Source organism: Saccopteryx leptura, chromosome 2 (genome assembly GCF_036850995.1).
Source record: "Saccopteryx leptura isolate mSacLep1 chromosome 2, mSacLep1_pri_phased_curated, whole genome shotgun sequence".
NCBI lineage: Eukaryota > Metazoa > Chordata > Mammalia > Chiroptera > Emballonuridae > Saccopteryx > Saccopteryx leptura.
This window is the reverse complement of record NC_089504.1, coordinates 42,142,346-42,161,990: the sequence shown is the minus strand read 5'-3', so window position 1 is coordinate 42,161,990 and position 19,645 is coordinate 42,142,346. Positions and strand designations below refer to the sequence as shown.

General features: G+C 37.2%; 2 protein-coding genes across 6 annotated transcripts in view; one reads left to right on the top strand and one right to left on the bottom strand.

Annotated features, from left to right (window-relative positions):
• The window catches only part of NAA35 (N-alpha-acetyltransferase 35, NatC auxiliary subunit), a 68,802-nt gene that overhangs the window by 18,525 nt on the left and 30,632 nt on the right, over positions 1–19,645 (top strand). For all 5 annotated transcript variants that reach the window (XM_066367874.1, XM_066367875.1, XM_066367877.1 and 2 more), the window contains exons 4-11: positions 862–976; positions 1,843–1,917; positions 4,168–4,335; positions 14,565–14,631; positions 14,710–14,753; positions 15,932–15,982; positions 17,045–17,128; positions 17,927–18,041. In XM_066367874.1, the coding sequence (XP_066223971.1) occupies positions 862–976; positions 1,843–1,917; positions 4,168–4,335; positions 14,565–14,631; positions 14,710–14,753; positions 15,932–15,982; positions 17,045–17,128; positions 17,927–18,041 (719 nt within the window). The remainder of the gene's footprint in view (positions 1–861; positions 977–1,842; positions 1,918–4,167; positions 4,336–14,564; positions 14,632–14,709; positions 14,754–15,931; positions 15,983–17,044; positions 17,129–17,926; positions 18,042–19,645) is intronic.
• LOC136393666 (thymosin beta-4-like) lies at positions 8,686–8,865 on the bottom strand. Its single transcript, XM_066366292.1, has one exon. It carries the CDS (start codon positions 8,863–8,865, stop codon positions 8,686–8,688), a length of 180 nt encoding a protein of 59 aa, XP_066222389.1.

Sequence of the window (19,645 nt, the reverse complement as noted above, 5' to 3'; positions counted from 1 at the left end):
AGAAGCTAAGTTCTAAAGCTGTGCCACACATGGCTATCAGGTGGTCCAAATTGAAATGTAGCTTAATATATGCATTGGAGTTCAAAAACTTAGTATGGAAAAAATGCAAAATATCTCAAAAATTTTCAGTACTGACAATTAAAATAAAATATTTGGATATATTGAGTTAAATAAAATATGTTATTAAAATAAATTTTATCTGGCTCTGGTGGGATAGCTTGGTTGTTTAGAGCATCATCCCTAAGCACAGGTTGCTGGTTTGATCCCAGTCAGGGAATATACAGGAACAGATCGATGTTTCTGTCCCTCTCTCTCCCCCCTTCCTCTCTCACTAAAATCAATAAAAATAAAATTTTAAAAAAATTTATTTTATCTGGTTTTTTTTTTATTTTGTGTGGCTCACATTATATTTTGTTGGTCAGTGCTGCTGTAGTGTTTGGGCACCCAACACTAGAAAGTGGTACAAATATTAAATGTGGCTACTAACTTATAACCTAGTTTCAAGTTTATAGTGCTAAAAAAAGAATGAAGTGGGAAGGAAAAAATAGGCGAACTGGAATCCATTATACATCAGTTTGATGTCTTTTTACCAAAAATTTCTAATGCATAACCTGTTGAAAACAAAAGATAATTTTGTGCTTTTTTTTTCTTCACAGTGCATGTAATTTCAGTGACAAGTACACGGAAGATTTTTGTGTTAAAGGAAGGTTATTTAATTGAAGTAGATGTGTCAGCAAGTTGGAAAGACTTAAATACTTAGAATACTGTAGTTGCTAAAAGTATTATAATTGTATACCATTGTGAAAATCTTAAGCTTACTAGTTTAGAAACAATTTGTGGGATCAATTTTTTTATTTTCAGATTTGGTCTTTTTGAAGCCATGTCTGCCATTGAAATGATGGATCCCAAGATGGATGCTGGCATGATTGGAAACCAAGTTAATCGAAAAGTTCTCAATTTTGAACAAGCTATCAAGGTAGTTAACGTTGTGCTTTTTGTGTTTTCTTTTATTGTTTTTTATTCATATTTTAAAACATTTTGATTAATAATGGAAATGAAACAATATGTATATTAATTTAGGAGTATAATTTTTTCAAAGTATCTCAGCTATATAAACAAGAATTAGTTATAATCTTTAGTTATCTATTTTTATTGGAATCTGAAAATTAATTAATTATGATCTCTAAGTTGTGAATTTTGTGTGTATGCATTTTTAAAATTGAATTTTGAAAGCATTTAAGTATATTCAGAGTAGAGTAATTGATACAGGGATCAAATTTTATCTATTAATATGTTAAGTAAAATGCTTGTGGTAGTGAATTTGAAATTGACTCACTGAGACTTGATTGAGAAATTATTCAGAATTACCACAGAGTTTAATTTTGTATATTTTATGAAGAAAATTTTATTAAGTAAATGGAAATTTACAAGTAGTATAGTTAACCAACTTGAGGGAAATAAGTGTTTTTAAAAATATTTATTTTATTTTTTGTAAGTTTTGCTTTATTAAAAATTCATATTTTTTAATACTTGAAACTAATTTGAACTATGATTTTAAAATATTTTTTGGTTTGACTTTAACGGCCTTTATTCTGTTTCAAATGAAAGGGGTACTTTTTTTTTTTTAACTGAAGACCTCTTAGATACATTATTTTTAGGAATACAGAGTTAATCTGGCATCCTATTATATCAGGTGATGAGAGTTTTCTTACAATTGCTATTTTTAAATATTTAATTTTTAAAAGCCAAAAGGGCGTGAATTTGATATAGCACTTGCAAAATGCTACTGTACATAAATTTTAAAAACTTCTGTTTATATGTCGTATTTCCCTTTGTTTTTAGGATGGCACCATTAAAATTAAAGACCTCACCTTGCCTGAATTGATAGGAATAATGGATACATGTTTTTGCTGTTTGGTAAGAGTTAAGTTAACACTATTGGTTAATTTAAAATTATGACTTACCTGAATATTTAAATTTAAAAGTATACATACCACTGTCAATATGAAATATGTGTAATGCTTGGCCTAGTAAACTGTACATAAGATTAGCAGGTCAAGTTGTACTATAGGAAACAGTATTTTATCCTCTGTTCTGTTGATTTTTAGGTTCTCATTTTCTGGATGAGGGGATATTTTCTTTCTAGTGACCATCATAACATAGTCATTATCTAAGTATCCTTTTTGTTCTCAGGGTACCTGGGAAACAAATCTGTAATTGAAAGTTTCCATAAGTAAGCATGGAATCAAAACAAAGACCTTTGGATTGGCTTTGGAGATATATTTTTCCTAATCTAGAGTGAATTGTAGTAAACTGGCCATGTTTTTGAAGATGAAGAAAATTTTTTGGTGCTTCCCCTCCCCCCCCCCCCCCCATTTCTTTTCCAAGTGAAAAGAGAGGAGATAGAGAGACAGACTCCCTGACTTGGATCCACTTTGTGACCCCCACCTGGGGCTGATGCTCGGCCCATCTGGGCATAAGCCATGCTCACAACCATACTATTTTTACCACCTGAGGTGGAGGCTCCACAGAGCCATTCTCAGTGCCCGGGGCCAATGTACCTAAAGCAGTCAAGCCCTGGCTGTTGGGGGGGGGGGGAGAGAAAAGGGGGGAGAGAGGGGCTTGAGGGGTGGAGAAGCGGATAATCGCTTCTCTTGTGTAACCTAACTGGGAATTAAACCCGGGACATCCACATGCTGGGCCAGTGCTCTATGACTGAGCCAATTGGCCAGGGTCTTTTTGATGCTTTCTGTATTCCAGTTAAGTTGTTTTCCCTAAACAGTGTTGGTTAATTGTGGCAAAATTCTCATTTGTACGGCCTGTTTTCTTTTTCTTTTTCTTTTTCTTTTCTGTCTACTTTCTATCTATCTCTTTTTAAACTTCTAAGTCATGGTCCTTAAAAATATGTAAATTTTAATCATTTGGTCATTTAATAAGTATCAATTGGCAGTGTGTGTGAAGTACTTCTATTAGGCATTTTTCATGTATATTTTTCACTTAGGTCTTATATCAGCTTTATTCACTTTATGGTTTCATTTTACTTGCTTACGATTCTAGGAAGGAGTGTAACCAGAGTCCTAATCCTGATCTTTCTCCAAAGCTGTCTCTTTCCTGTGAAGATATCTTTCTTATCCTTTAGCAGTTTACAGCCCCAGTGGTTAAGAGGCAAATGGGAGGGGTTTTTCCAAGTTGAGCAACCATTATATGAGACTCTTGGGACTGTTTCTAAGAGTTTGGCCTCTAATAGGCAGATGGTTTTTAGTCTGGAAAGTCTTCTGCACACTAATAATATAAAATACATACTTTAATTAGAGTAATTTTCATGTGCATTTCTCATTTTGTAATGTAGCATTATGGGTCTTACTGTATTGCAGAATTTTGGGTTCAGTATAAAATATGACTATATAAACTTGGACAAAATTATTTATACTTTCTCTTTATCTGTAAAAGGAGGAAAATATCACCTTCCTCAAAGTGTTGAAAAAAGTGAGATAAGATATCAGTATATAAAAATACCTAGCATAGCACTTGAGACATAATAGTTACTCAATTCTGACTATAATAGGTACTCCCAGCTTTGAGTACCTAGTACCTGGCCCACTGTAACTACTCAGTAAAATAGTGTTGAATGATTATTTTTGTGTTTTAGAAAGATTCCTCTGGTTTTGGGTATAGAATTAGAGATGGGAGGCGGTAAAGCCATTGTATAGTTTCTTGTAGTAATCTAGGTGAGATAGGGTGCTGTTGACTGGGTTGGGTATTAAGGATGAAAAAGAGTTGAATGAGTGTTTAGGGACCTAGTTACATAGTTCTAAAATTTTAAATTCCCTAGTTTATGGGTTTTTATTGACTCTGTATGGAATTAATTGCTTTTGGATGCTATATTTGGAGGCACTCTCGTCTCCAAATATATTGCAAACTAAATTATATATAAGAATGCTTTCCTTATTTATCTTTAAGCTATATTTATGGTATGTGACTCTTGAAAGACTTTAGTCAGTGGAAGTGAATTCTAACTTTTTTGGCCTTTCTTTAATCACCTTTTAAGTCTTGTGGTTAATATTATATCTATTTGGGTATGTGGTACTCTGGTCTTTGACCATTGGATCACTTGACTCTTCAGACTCTGTCACCTTAAATGTATACATTCTTTTATTTCTTTTATAGATAACATGGTTAGAAGGCCACTCCTTGGCACAGACAGTATTTACGTGCCTTTACATTCATAATCCAGACTTTATAGAAGATCCTGCCATGAAAGCTTTTGCTCTGGGAATCTTGAAAATCTGTGACATTGCAAGGGAAAAAGTAAATAAAGCTGCTGTTTTTGAAGAGGTAAGATTTTGTAATATAAGAATTCCTGAAGTTCATTGACCACCTTATTCACTGTGATGGATTCAAATAATTATATAATACATATTTTTGTTACATATATAGTTAAAAACAATTTTTTAAACTGATGCTATTGCTGTTTATAAATGTACTAGAAAGCCCGGCGGTCATACGAAATGACCGCTGTTCTAGATATTATAAATTGTAATTAAAATGATTTGTGCAAAGGTGTCTGCTAATTCAAACTGAATTACCCAGGGCAGGCGGCGAGGACGCCCCTTTGCTTAGTGCCCCACGGGGTTTCCCCCTTCTACTTGCTTAATTGCTTAAAGTAGAGTGCAATGAAGGAAACCACTGGCGGTACATTTCTTAAGAGCCACCGCTAGCTCAATAAATAAAGGTGATTTAAATATGTTTTAGTCTTTTTTGCGTTTCAGTCAGCATTAGTCTGTCGTTTTTTTGCATTTCTCTCCTGCCTTTGTTCAAGGGACTCATTTTGTCGAGACAGGCTTTTTTGTCTTGCATCTGAGGCAAGCCTTGTTTCTCTATGCTCATCAGTCTCATTTTGCTGAGAAAGATGAATTTGCTCTGCGACTGAAGCAAGCCTTGTCTTTCTCTGCTCAGTGGTTTCTTTTTGTTGAGAAAGCCGTTTTTGTGCAGCTTTAGCTCCTTTTCTCTCTTCTTCAGTGCTGTATTTTCTAGAAGGCATTCTTAAAAGAAATTACGTTAAGACGTAGTTTTTATGTAAAACAGATGATTGCCAATGCAAACAAATGTTCACCTTCCCCCTGACACACTCAGTTTGCCTTCAGCCTTAAATTGTTTCAAAAGCAGATGATTGCCAATGCAAACAAATGTTCACCTTCCCCCTGACCGGCTCAATTTGCGTTCAGCCGTGGCAACTTCACCCCATTGGCTAGTACAGTTACGCAAGTAACCAATAAGCTATCGGCGACAGACACTTAAGCCGCATATAATAAAGATTCACTATAGTAATCCAGTTCTAAGAATGAACTTTCCATCTTAGTGTATGTTTTTTCTGTTGGTCCCATTCATTGAGTGTCCGTTAGGTGCACAGTACTTTGTTCTGGGTGTTGTGGGGCATATAGAAGAGCCTGCCTCTTCCCTCAGTTTCTTATAAATTAAACAGAGAAGTGCTACACTTTCAACCTTGGAGAAGAGGGAACTAAGGGAAACAAAGATATGAGGAATATTTTAGGGCAGCGATTTTCAACCTCTGTCAATCTCATGACACACATAAATTAATTACTAAAACTCTACAGCATGCCAAAAAATATATTTTTTTCCAATATGACAAAAAATTGGTATAATTTTGATTCTTTCACACTGGACGGCTATTGTTGTATTGGCTGTTGTCAATTTTTATTTGACAATCTAAGGGAAAAGAGGTCAGTTTTCTTGACTAAATAGTCAGGAATTGCATGTTTTGAAAATTCTTGTGGTGCACTGGTTGCAAATTGCTGTGTTAGGGTATAAACATTTTCCTCCAGTAAGTACTAAGCACCTCATCCTGAGGAAGTTCTAGGTTATAGACATAGATTTTCTTTCTCCTTATAGAAAATAAAGTTTCAGATGCTGATAATTGTAAAGGGAAATGTGATAGTATTTGAGATTATTGATAAGTGATTTTTAAAATTCTTTGTTGAAACTGGTAAGTTTCTTTTTAACATTGTTATTGATCCAAAATAAATGTCTTAGGCTCCTACAATGGTCCAGTGTTTAATATGTAAAGTGAGAATAATTAAATATATACCTAACTTGATTGTCCACATTTAAGTGCATGGCTTGTGAGTTGTTTATGAAATATTGTCTACTTTTTATACACTCATTGATTATTTAGTTACATATTTGAATTGACATGGTGTCACTATGGAAAATCTGATCCATTGGGTGGAATTTTTAAAAAAGAATAGCTTAGCCTGACCCATGGTGGCGCAATGGATAAAGTGTCGACCTGGAAACACTGAGGTTGCTGGTTCAAAAAAACAACAACCCTGGGCTTGCCTGGTCAAGGCACATATGGGAGTTGATGCTTCCTGCTCCTCCTTTCTGTCTGTCTATCTGTCTCTCTCTCTGTCCTCTCTAAAATGAGTAAATAAAAAATATTTAAAAAAAAAAAAAGAATAGCTTAAGTTAGTAAGTAAGAAGAGAAAAGACAAATTATTTTGAATACTGTAGTTACATTCTCAAAGTACACCCAAAGAACATAAAAAATCAGTGGTATAGACTCTACATTGTAGAGGATTTAACAATTCATACTGGAACAACTGATTATCACCCTTGAAAATTAACTGTCATTTTACATCTGTCTTAATCCCTTTGGGCTGCTATAACAGAATACCAAGGACTAGTTGGCTTATAAACAACAGAAATTTACTTCTTACTGCTCTGGAGGCTAAGTCATCCAAGATCAGTGTCTGGTGAGGGTCAGCTTCCTGGTACATCACAGCCATCTTTACACTGTATCCACACTTATTGGGGGGGGGGAGCTCTGTGGGGTCTGTCTTATAATGACAGCAGTCCCATTCGTGAAATCTCTGCCCTTGTGACTTAATCACCTCCCAAAGGCCCACATACAAATATTTTAGGACTTACTGAATAACATGCCTGTTATTTCTTTGCTCACATATGCAAAATCAGAACCACAATCTCCACCCCCTCCCAAACCCCCGCTTTTCCTCTTACATTCAGTATCCTGCAAAATGATATCTAGAGTGCTATCTTTGATTTTTTTTTTCCCCTTAAATCTTCTACTTCCAATCTCTTTTATTTTTTTTTATTTTTTTTATTTTTCCTGTATTTTTCTGAAGCTGGAAACGGGGAGGCAGTCAGACAGACTCCCTCATGCGCCCAACTGGGATCCACCCGGCATGCCCACCAGGGGGCGATGCTCTGCCCTTCTGGGGCGTTGCTCTGTTGCAACCAGAGCCATTCTAGCACCTGAGGCAGAGGCCACAGAGCCATCCTAAGCGCCCGGGCCAACTTTGCTCCAATGGAGCCTTGGCTGTGGGAGGGGAAGAGAGACAGAAAGGAAGGAGAGGGGGAGGGGTGGAGAAGCAGATGGGCGCTTCTCCTGTGTGCCCTGGCCGGGAATCGAACCCGGGACTCCTGCACGCCAGGCCGACGCTCTACCACTGAGCCAACCAGCCAGGGCTCTCTTTTATTTTTACCTTGCAGATATCTTGAATCTGGGCACTGTTTTTTCCTTCACTCCCCTTGTTGCTGCTTTAGTTTATACCTTTGTCAGCTCTAGGTTTAAGTAGAACTCTTCTTTCTGGCCCAGTGTTTCCCTTTTGTTCATTCTTTGCTTGACCCTCTTAAAAATAGGTAATCTGGTCATGCTGTTTTGCTCTTCAAAATTTTGCCTGGGGTATGTGTTTAATAACAGTAATAATACTCGTATATAATCAAATAGCCCACAAGTCTTATTGTGAAGAATTGTGTTCTCTGCTCTTTTGTTGTTTTAACTTAAAATTTTTTTTATTTATTGATTTTTGGAAAGAGAAAAAAAAGAGAAACATTGATTTGTTGTTCCACTTATTTATGCATTCTTTGGTTGACTCTTTATGTGCCCTGACTGGGGATCAGACCCGCAACCTCTTTTACTGGGTTGACACTAATCAACTGAACTACCCAGCTAGGGCCCTCTGCTCTTTTTTATCCATTCTATAATAAGTGATTCTTCAACTTTTTTCTACTATTTTCATATTTCTGGATGATAGGCTTATATTTTAATTTCTGGATTTAATAGTATTTAGTGATAGTATATCAGCACATCTCCCCCCCAGCCCAGTTTTTAGTAAGAATTTAGCATTCAAGATTATCCCCTGCCCTCCCCCAAACAGTAATTCAAGTTTTGATTAAATCATTATTCATTGTTGACATTATTGTGGTTATATAAATCTTAATGACAGATGAGCCAAACTGGTGTATTGTATGCTGGCATTTTCTTATTCATGCAAATTTTTGTTTTTCTCCCCTGGCATTTTACTGTTCACCGATCCTGAGTATATTACACTTCCATTATTTCATGCTCCTGCACAGGATGTTCCTTCTGGCTTTTACACTTTTTTCCTTTCTCTTTTTTTTTTTTTTTTTTAGGTTTTAAAACTGTAGTTACATATTTTAAAAATTGTGTATTCCAGCAATTAAAATGATTTTAAAAAAATTGCACTCTGAAGTTCTTTTCCTTCCATGCCAGCCAGGCAGGCCCATGGGAGAGACAGGTGCATGCTTTGTTGTCAGTTCTCTTTTGTGCAAAAGGGCAGTAGTTATTTAAACTGATCCAGCCTCTTTGCATCTGACAAAGTTCAACAGCTAAGAGCAGTAGAATTAGAAGGCAGTGCTTGTGGAAGGTACAGTGCACATTGGTGGTGTGGCCTCATTATGATGTGTCTGCTTCTCCTGTTCAGTCATTTCTTTTGAAGGCAGGGGATAGTTCTCTTGTGTTTCTGTCTTTGGTTTTGACTTACCGAATTTCTCAGTCTCAGCCATATTGGGTTTGTCAGCCATGGTTGCAGAGGAAGGGTTCTGGAGGTCGGAAGTCCCACACAGGTCTCACGAGGCCTAAACCAAGGTTCCAGAGGGCTGTGTTCTTTTCTGGAGGCTCTAGGGAAAGGTCTGCTTTCTTGCCTTTGCCACTTCTGAAACTCTCACATTCCTTAGCTTGTGACTGCGTCTTTAAAGCCAACAATGCTGCATATCTCTGGCCCTTCCCTGTAGTTACATTTCCATCTGATTCTCCTAATACCTTTTTCTTTTACTTACTTTGTTATGGCAAAGTCCTACTTATTTTTAAACTTGGATCCCACTCACCTGACTTGCTCAAGCAGACTTTAGTTTTCTTCTCTGCCCTTTCTTAGCATATTCTTCTGTTATAGTTGGTATATGTACATACTGGTTTGCATGGAATAGTTCTACTTGAAACCTTTAGTCCTGGTGTGATTATTAATAGCATCCTGTTCTACTCTCAGTAATATACCAGTTTGAATAATAATGGTGTGGTCCGCCATACCAATCTACTCACCTCCAAAATCTTGATTCAAGCATACTACTTTTGGTTGCAGCCACTTACTTTCTAGCTTATTTACTCTGATTTCCCTACTGCCACTGTCCTTTAGTTCAATGGAGACTGTCATTTTATGGATGCTGTTGCTTTATTTTTCTTTGTTACTCTCCTCGTGTCCTCATTTCCCTGACCCAGTGCTGAAATTACTCTTAACTCCCTTGCCCCTCTTATTTCATTGTATTGTGTCACTTATTTCACGAAACCCTAACCATCTGCCTACTTGCTGCTTGTACCGAAGCAGCAGAAGGCTGCTAGAGAAAATCCGTATCTGTGTGTCTGTTCTCACTTGAATTTTGGGACTACGAATCTGAGATGGGCACTCAACACTTGTGAAATTCCTACCCTATAACCCTTCTGTAGTGAACTTGCTTTTCTGGCCTCTAAGATGACTTTTCTACATCTTTTATGTCATTAGAAGTATCCCACCTTCTCACTATCACAAGTGCTAACCCGTGTTGATACCCACATACTCTGCCTTCTATCTTGTTAGAATTGAAAGTATCCCTGTGACAGCCTAAGCTCAGCCCCTCCACTGTGTTCTAGATTCTCTTGCCTACTGCAATTATTAACCCTTTGTTTGTATTGCATTACTAGTGCTTCCTTCACTACTATATTATTCTTATTGGCATATAAACATGCTTTACTATCACTCAGTTTAAAACAAAACACCAGTTCCTTTGATCCCTTGGCTCTTTATATTTACAGTCTCATTTCTCTGCTACCCTGTAACTATACAAAAATTCCTTGACTGAGCTGCTTCAGTCTCTTCTCACCCACTTGGACGTTCTCCAACAGGACATTCTTCTCTACTACAACGCAGACATTGGTGTTAACAAGGTCCTTACTGATAGCTGTCATGCTAAGTGCATTGTTCTCACCCTCCCTCTTCAGCCTGTCAGCACCATTTGACTCAGTTGACCACTCTTTGAAATACTTTATTCTTCTCATCTTCTTGATACAGTCGTATCTTAGATTTCTTACTTCCTTACCGGTTAGTCAATTTTAGTGCTTATTCTTTTTAGACGGCTGGAGTACTCCTGGGCTTTCTCGCTTTTCCATACCCTCTCCTTCTGTTGATTTCCTTTAGTTCTATAGTTTATAATACCTCTAGTTCTGTGGTTTTAATATATGCTGACAAACCCAAATTTATATCTCATTCTGATGCCTCCCCTGACTTCCAGACTCTAGCGAGTAGTTTCCTGAAATCTTCACTTGGTTGACCAAAGAAATGGAAACTAATGTAACCAAAATTGTACTTCATTTCTGCCATTAATCCTGCTCCTCCTCAGGTCTGCCCCGTCTCAGTAAATGGCACATACCATCATTTACCAGTTGCTCGGGTCAAAAACGATTGTATGATTTATGTCATACCCCATATGCATTTCATCAGCACATCATGTTGGTTTTACCTTTTAGATACTCATTTCAGCCACTTCTCACTTTCAGTTATCTCAGTCCAAATCACCGTCAGCTTCTGCTTGGACTATTAGATTGTGTCCAGTATCTGGTTTCACTTTGATTTTTATCCTTAAAGTCATGAAGTTTTTCAGAGTGATCTTTTAATGGCAGCACCTGTTTACCCAACTCCTCTGCCTCAGCCCTCCAGTGACTCACATTAAGTTCTTGTTATGGAGGCTTTTATTTATTACACAGACCGGTGACATTCTCCCAGCCAAATGCTTTTCCCTAGATGCCTCTTGGCAAACTCACAATTCACAGAGGACTTACAGGTGATGTTTTGTTTTGTTTCATTTTCACAGTGTTGGCCTTATTTTTTTTATATTTGGTAACATTTAAAAATCGGAAGATTTACATTAAATTGGGTTTTTGATCTGAAAAATGAGGAGGCCTTACCACACTATCCTTGCATTAATTCATGACTACAATAGGGTAACTAGTGGCTGACTTCCTTTAAACGAAGTATATTGTCTCTGGTTTGCTACGGTCTCCACCATTCCCCATGGTGTCTTTTTTTTTTTTTTTACAGAGAGGGATAGACAGGGACAGACAGACAGGAATGGAGAGATGAGAAGCATCAATCACTAGTTTTTCATTGCGCATTGCGACACCTTAGTTGTTCATTGATTGCTTTCTCATATGTGCCTTGACCGCGGGCCTTCAGCAGACCGAGTAACCCCTTGCTCGAGCCAGAGACCTTGGTCCAAGCTGGTGAGCTTTTTGCTCAAACCAGATGAGCCTGTGCTCAAGCTGGTGACCTCGGGGTCTCGAACCTGGGTCCTCAGCATTCCAGTCCGCCGCTCTATCCACTGCGCCACCGCCTGGTCAGGCTCTCCATGGTGTCTTGTAACCAGCCTAATAGACTTGGGAAAGTTACCAACTGCTTGAATTTTTGGCCCTTGCCCTATAGTAAGTGATCATTTATTCAACGAACATATTTTCAACAGTACTCTGTGCCAAGCACTATTATTAAGTCCTGGAATAAAGTAGTGAGTAAAGCAAGGGTTGGGAACCTATGGCTCGCGAGCCAGGTGTGGCTCTTTTGATGGCTGCATCTGGCTCGCAGACAAATGCCTGCGAGCATTATTTTTAATAAAAATAATAATAACATTAAAAATATAAAACATTCTCATGTATTACAATCCATTCATTTCCTACCGCTCATGTTCGTGGTTGCGGGTGGCTGGAGCCAATCACAGCTGTCCTCCGGGACAACACCAAATTTTTATTGGATAATGCATAACATACACTGGTCGTTGTATGGCTCTCATGGAATTACATTTTAAAGTATGTGGCGTTCATGGCTCTCTCAGCCAAAAAGATTCCCGACCTCTGGAATAAAGCAAAGGCCTGATCTCTTGGATTATGCATTCTTTTGAGTAGTCAATGTGTAAATAAACAAATACATAATGTCAAGTGATGATTAGTTCAATGAAAAGTAAAGCAGGGGAAGGGGATAGAAAGTGGTGTAGGGCAGTGGTCCCCAACCCCAGGGCCGTGGACCGGTACCGGTCCATGGGCCATTTGGTACCGATCTGCAGAGAAAGAATAAATAACTTACATTATTTCCATTTTATTTATATTTAAGTCTGAACAATGTTTTATTTTTTTAAAAATGACCAGATTCCTTCTGTTACATCCGTCTAAGACTCACTCTTGACACTTGTCTCGTAAGTTCGACAATTATATTTAAAAATACCACAGTTTTTTGGCCTGACCTGTGGTTGCACAGTGGATAAAAGCGTCGACCTGGAAATGCTGACGTTGCTGGTTCGAAACCCTGGGCTTGCCTTGTCAAGGCACATATGGGAGTTGATGCTTCCAGCTCCTCCCCCCTTCTCTCTCTCTGTCTCTCCCTCTCCTCTCTAAAATGAATAAATAATAAAATAAAATAAATTAAAAAAAATACCACAGTTTTTATGCCGGTTGCATAATTTTACTTTGTGCATTTATCCGTCCCACCCTAAAGGCCGGTCTGTGAAAATATTTTCTGACATTAAACCGGTCCGTGGCCCAAAAAAGGTTGGGGACCACTGTTGTAGGATACTGTTTTAGAAAGAATGCACAAGGGAAACCTCTGTATGAGGTCTTAACATTGGAACAGAGGCTGGAGTATTGTGGGGATGCAGCTTTGTAAATCTTTTGGAGATAATTTTGAGGAGGGCATCAGTAAGTACAAAGGTCCTGAGAAGAGAATGGGTTTGATGTGTCTGAGGGACACAAGGCCTGAGTGACTGCAGTGCAGTGAACACGGAGAGAGTGATGCGTAGGAAAGGAGATTGGAGAAGGAGGCCAGGGCCACATGATGAATGGCTTTAGAGGCCATGCTGGGCTTTTGGATTTTTCTGTGAGGAATGAAACTAGGTTTTGAGTAGAAAGTGCTGTGAAATGACTAAGACAATCTCTGACTTCTGGTGGCAAATTATAGCAGGGACAAGTGTGAGGAGGTAGGGACCTGTCTCGAGATAGTTATACACGTGAGAGATGGTAGTGACTTGAACTAGAGACAACTGTGAAAGGAGTGAGATGTGATTAGATTTGAAATTGAAGGTAGAACTTACAGGGTTTTCTGATGGAAAACCCTGGGCTGTGGGAAAAATGAGAGGACTTGACATGCAGGTTTGCAGCCTGAATAACTGGATAGGTAGAGGTGCTGTAGCAATATGGTCAGCACTTAAGAGAGTTCATCTTTTTAGACACGTAAAAAGAGAATCCTATTTGATGTTCAAGTAGAGATAGAGTATAAACTTCACCTAGACTAGAGGATAACCTTATAGCTCTGCTACACAACCTGAGATTTTTGAAAGACAAATCCTGTGAGTGAGGTTCTTGGAGATCAGGGACTTAATGTATGTATGTTTGTTTTTTTTCTATTTGTAAGATAGTAATACTTGATATGAATTGCATGGTCACTGATGTTTTCATTAAGAATTCAGAAATTTTGCTATAGTTCTGGCCACTGCTGTAAATACCTAGTAGTCCATTATACTAGGCTTTTATATACATTTTTATAAGAATGGTAATATGACAGAAACACTCCTTAAATAGAGCTTCTGATTTCTTAATCAAATCATCCAGATGATACTAAATTCATAGTCTTTAATGTGAGTCAGCAAGCCATTTAATTTGTTAATGTCTCAGTAGTGTTTTAAATGATTTGGGGGGGTTAGAATTCATGCGTGAATAATTTTTCTTTGGAATAGGCCTGAAGTAGGAACGTGGTTTTGCTGTAACTTTGAATAATTCTATTTGAGAAGGCTTAACTTTTGTATCCTAACCATAAAATAGGAATTTAATAGCTTTCATAATAAATCTTATTTAAATCTTGCAATCTTAAAATAAGACAGTAATTTCTATATATTTACTGTTCACCTGTGAATGTGAAAATACTCTGTAAGTGCAAATTATCTTGTGATAGCCTTATTTTACAAATGAACTTATTAAATACAAGTATATTTAAATTGCTTAAAGACAAGAAATTGAAATTAAGAATACAGAGAGCATTAGAATATGGCATTTTAAGGATACAATGATAAGGAAAGCCTGTATGTTTGATAGTATTATTTAGACAAGCAGGCTGACATTCCATTATAGTTTTCTTATTAGCAAATAGTGATTTTGTAAGAGAAATATAAGGAAAGGTTTTATTATTTCTCATTGACCTAATTATTCCTTCTTTGTACAGGAAGATTTTCAGTCAATGACTTACGGGTTTAAAATGGCTAACAGTGTGACAGATCTTCGCGTTACAGGTAATACCTTTTATAAAGCTAACTCACAAGTTTAACATCTGGGTTTGTTTCCTTTTTAAACTCATTGTCTCTTTCTAGGCATGCTAAAAGATGTGGAGGATGACATGCAAAGAAGAGTAAAGGTATGTATGTATATTTTTCTTTTTTCTTTGGTATAAGATTTTTGTTTTCTTCTGAAATGTCAGGCTAACTTTAAATACAAATAGCTAATGTAGGTAGGACCATCAGTTTCCTTTGGATATGGTGTGCCTTTTTAGTAATGAGTTTGAAAGCCATTAAGAAGCTTCTGATAAGTATTAAAAATTTAACCCTCTCAATTTTTCAGTTGCGGGCCAGTATTTTAGAATTTTTGTATGCTATTTTAAAAGTGGTATTACATTACAGTTTTAAGTTCCTCTGACATAAGGACTGTCTTCACCTTTGTATCTTTAATAGCTAGGAGAGTATCTGTAACTCAACACAGTGGAGGAGCTTAGTAAATGATAGTATCACAAATCTGCTAAAAGCTTTGTATGAATGACATCCTTCAGCTAGATGATCCTGATGATTTGGTTCTCATAGAGATTACAAAAGGAAAAAAGTTAATATTTCTACTATTTTTTTTTAACTTGTAAAACAGCATGGTTGTCCAAGCAATTTTACATTGGTGTCTTTCTTGATATTTACAATTATTAATTGAATTAGTAAAATACACATAGTGCCCCACATTTAGATGAGGAAAATACAGCTCAAAGGAATTTAGTAGCCTGCCTGAGCCTTACTTAAGGGCATGCCACTAGTCCTTGGCAGCTCTAGTGCTAGAAACCAACTTCTACCAGATCTTCCTAAAATTTTGTCAGAGGAGTCAAATATATATTACTCTTGTATTAACAAGAGGTCTTGCATTTTAGTGCAGAACAAATCAGTATTTACTATGTGATTTTATTTTTATGATATTATTTTGTAAAGGTAATCATTTTTCTAGCAGGGTTAGTTTTGAAAACATCAAGAATTTCAATGAATAATCACTCTTTTTAAAAGAAAGTACTGTGTTATGTGCTTTTACTTACGTGTTTTACTGTTTTGCTTTTGCTGCCTTTAATACCTTATTTTTGTGTGTGTGATCTTTGTAATTTATGTCAGAATTATCTTTCTGTATATAAGAGGAAAATAAATACTAAATACAGCTTCTTTTCCTTCTCAAATATTTTTCTTAAAAATAGTTCCTTACAATAAATTTAGTGCTTTACCTTGTATATTTATAATTTAATGCTTCTATAGGTTTGTGCTTGTTTTAATTCACCTTTTTTAAATATTTTAGAGTACTCGAAGTCGACAAGGAGAGGAAAGAGATCCAGAAGTTGAACTAGAAGTAATTGAACTTATTTTCTGGTAGATAATATCAGAGAAGTCTACCTCTTAATGTTGTAGTTTTATGAACTGCGTTATAATTTATGGAAGCCCTTTTTAAGGTATTTCTTTAAAAATTGGAAATTGCAAGGGATTTTAGTTCCCTTGTATTTATTTTGGTAGAATGATAATACAGCTCTTTCAAATACATGATTTCAAGCTGAGTCTTCAGTATTCCTATGAGGTAGGAAGAAAAATGACTTTTTTACAGATGATATGTCAAAGCTTTGCAGAACTCAAGAACTTGTACAATATCAAAAGTTGCCAAACCTTTTTTGAGAACCTAAATTTTCTGACTCTGCTTAAAGAGCTTTTTTTTTTTTTTTTTTTTTTTTTTGTATTTTTCTGAAGCTGGAAATGGGGAGAGACAGTCAGACAGACTCCCACATGCGCCCGACCGGGATCCACCCGGCACGCCCACCAGAGGCGAAGCTCTGCCCACCAGGGGGTGGTGATACTCTGCCCCTCCGGGGCGTCGCTCTGCCGTGACCAGAGCCACTCCAGTGCCTGGGGCAGAGGCCAAGGAGCCATCCCCAGCGCCCGGGCCATCCTCGCTCCAGTGGAGCCTTGGCTGCGGGAGGGGAAGAGAGAGAGACAGAGAGGAAGGAGAGGGTGGGGGTGGAGAAGCAAATGGGCACTTCTCCTATGTGCCCTGGCCGAGAATCGAACCCGGGTCCCCCGCACGCCAGGCCGACGCTCTACCGCTGAGCCAACCGGCCAGGGCCTTAAAGAGCTTTTTTAACAATCCTTTTTTAATGCTGCTTTAATCGGTTTTGAGATGATAGTGTAACTTTTGTCATAGGGCATTATCAGTTCTGTTGTTACAGAAGCTTTCTATTTGAGTAGAGCAGGCTTGTTATGTTTTTCTTGCATCTCCTATTTTCAGGTATTCAAAACCGAGTGAAGTTGTTTGTAACATAGTAAGTTATTAACACTGAGATTTAGGACTTAAAATATATTTTAAAATGAAATTCTTTTCTCAGACTTTGCATCTTTTAACTTCCAGTTCTTTCTTATTTTTTAGCACCAGCAGTGTTTAGCAGTATTCAGCAGAGTGAAATTTACTCGAGTGTTACTGACCGTGCTTATAGCCTTTACTAAGAAAGAGGTAAGGGTGTTAATGTAATGTCTATTTTAGGGGGATTTTTCGTGTGTGTGTGTGTGTGTGTGTGTTTCACGGAATGTTTCATTGAAGTAGTTCTGAGACTTCCATTGCAATGGTCCTGGGTGCACATACCCAGCATGTGTATTGACATCACAGTAGCCCTGATGATTTTCTCAAAAAGTCACATGAATGTTACATTCTGCTCTGTGTAACATGCATGTCTGTTGTTGGTATAAAAATAGGGTAGTCATATTTTGTGAATTGAAAAGATACAGTAGAAATGAGAATTTTAAGATGTCTTTCATTCAGGAAATAACTGTTAGATTTGTGTAGACCCCAAAGTAAGCCCTAGTTGGTGAATATTTTGTTTTTTGTATATGTGCATCTCAACTACAGATGAATTTGTGAATAGTTAAGTGGTGAGTAAAGGGCCAACTTTTAATATTGTTCTAACTTTTGTAATGCTATTTTTTTTAAATTTCACTTTGATGAATGACAAAGTAGGTATGTTGAAATTTTTCAGTTGGCTGGATCTCCTCTTTTTTTTAAACAAAGATTAACAAAGGAAACCAGAATGTCTTCTATTGTTTTTAAATAGCTCCTACAAAATACAGATATAGGTTAAAAAATGATTTCTATCCTAACAGGATCTGGACATGTTATATTAAAGGAATAGTTTATGAAAACCAATTTCATTACAACAAGCATTTAATTTCATTATTGTTTATAGGATTTTCCTATTTAATGTATATCTTTCAGTAAAAGAATATGTAAGAATGTTTTTGGTGATTTATTTGCTAGACCAGTGCTGTTGCAGAAGCTCAAAAATTGATGGTTCAAGCAGCAGATCTTCTTTCTGCCATTCATAATTCATTGCATCATGGTATCCAGGCCCAGAATGATACTACAAAAGGAGGTAATTGTCTCTTTTGCTCCTACTATTTTTTCATTCTTCCTCATCCAGATTGTCTAGTGTTTGGTTCTAAAACTTTATTTAATTCAGTCTGTTGGGACTTTGGAATATTTTGCTTCATAGACTTATAAAGTATTTATGCTCCTTTCTTTTAAAATGCTTTATAGAACAAAAACAGTACTATACTTAAACTGTATATATTCTGAGTATATACTCTGGTGACCATACTGTGGTGTCAGCAGTCACTCTCCCGTTTACTTCCTTCAGAGATCACTTCCTCCATTACTGAGTCTTCTCTGATGCCACCAGGAGGGACTGAGAGTTCCCTCATTGCACTCATACACGCCTGTTACTACAGTTTTTAGTGTATCATATTGTTGTTGTTTATCTATTTGTCTCTCCATGAGCTTTTAATCATTTAGGCCAGGGACTGTATCTCTATATCGCATGGCACACTGTTGATCCTCAAATTTTATTTATGAAATATGCTTTAACATGCCTGACCAGGTGGTGGCACAGTGGATAGAGCATTGGACAGGGACACGGAGGACCTAGACTCAAAACCTTGAGGTTGCCAGCGTGAGGATGGGCTCACCTGGCTTGAGTGCGGGCTCACCAGCTTGAGTGCAGAGTCGCTGGCTTGAGTGTGGGATCATAGACATGACCCCATGGTTGCTGGTTTGAGTCCAAAGGTCACTGGCTTGAAGCCCAGGGTCGCTGGCTTGAACCCAAAGGTGGCTGGCTTGAAGCCCATGGTGGCTGGCTTGAAGCCCAAGGACACTGGCTTGAGCCCAAGGTCGCTGGTTTGAGCAAGGGGGTCACTCACTGTGCTGTAGCCTTGCTAAGGAGCCGCAACGAAGAATTGATGCTTCTAATCTCTCTCTCTTCTTGTCTGTCTGTCCCTATCTGTCCCTATCTCTGTTTCTGTCAAAAAAAAAAAAAAAAAAAGAAATATGCTTTAACATGAAAGGAACAGTGTACTTTTTTTTGTTGTAAGAGTTGCAACTGAGTTAACATTTTAGATAATGTGTGGCAATTTTTATTACCCTTAAAACTCATTAAAATGAGATAATGTTTATATTATTTAAATTAGTTTTCCTCAGGTGTTGGTCTTTTGACTAGGAAGGACAGTTTTTACTAATTCATACTGTGAAAGCACCTCCTCTCCTGCGCTGCAGTGCAGTGGTGGTGGGCTCCTCACAAAGCTTCTTCTTACTCAGACGTTAGCAGAGCAGTGCAAAGGCAGTTTGGTTTAGGAAATCAATATTATCACAATCTTTATCTAATAATTATAATGCATTTATTAATTCATTAACTTTTTTTTTATTTTATCCAGGAGGGGAATAGGTATATAAAATGCCTAACTAGGTGGCATTCTGCAAACCATGGGACATAGAAAGAGAAAGGTGGTTATGCATAGGAAGCTATCTAGTACATGTTTATAGAGAGGTGTAACATATCTACAATTCTTCAACACTTTGGTAGTTCAAGAATACTTCTGTGAAAACCAGTTTTGTGAAGTAATATATTAATTTGAAATAATTTGTTGGGTTATATATCAAAAAGATATTAACAATGTAAAATGAAAGTATTCCAGACAGTGATTT

Bases quoted from the DNA above. Each gene is read 5' to 3' on its own strand.
- LOC136393666 (XM_066366292.1), bottom strand. From the start codon at position 8,865: ATGGCTGACAAACCCAATATGGCTGAGACTGAGAAATTCGGTAAGTCA.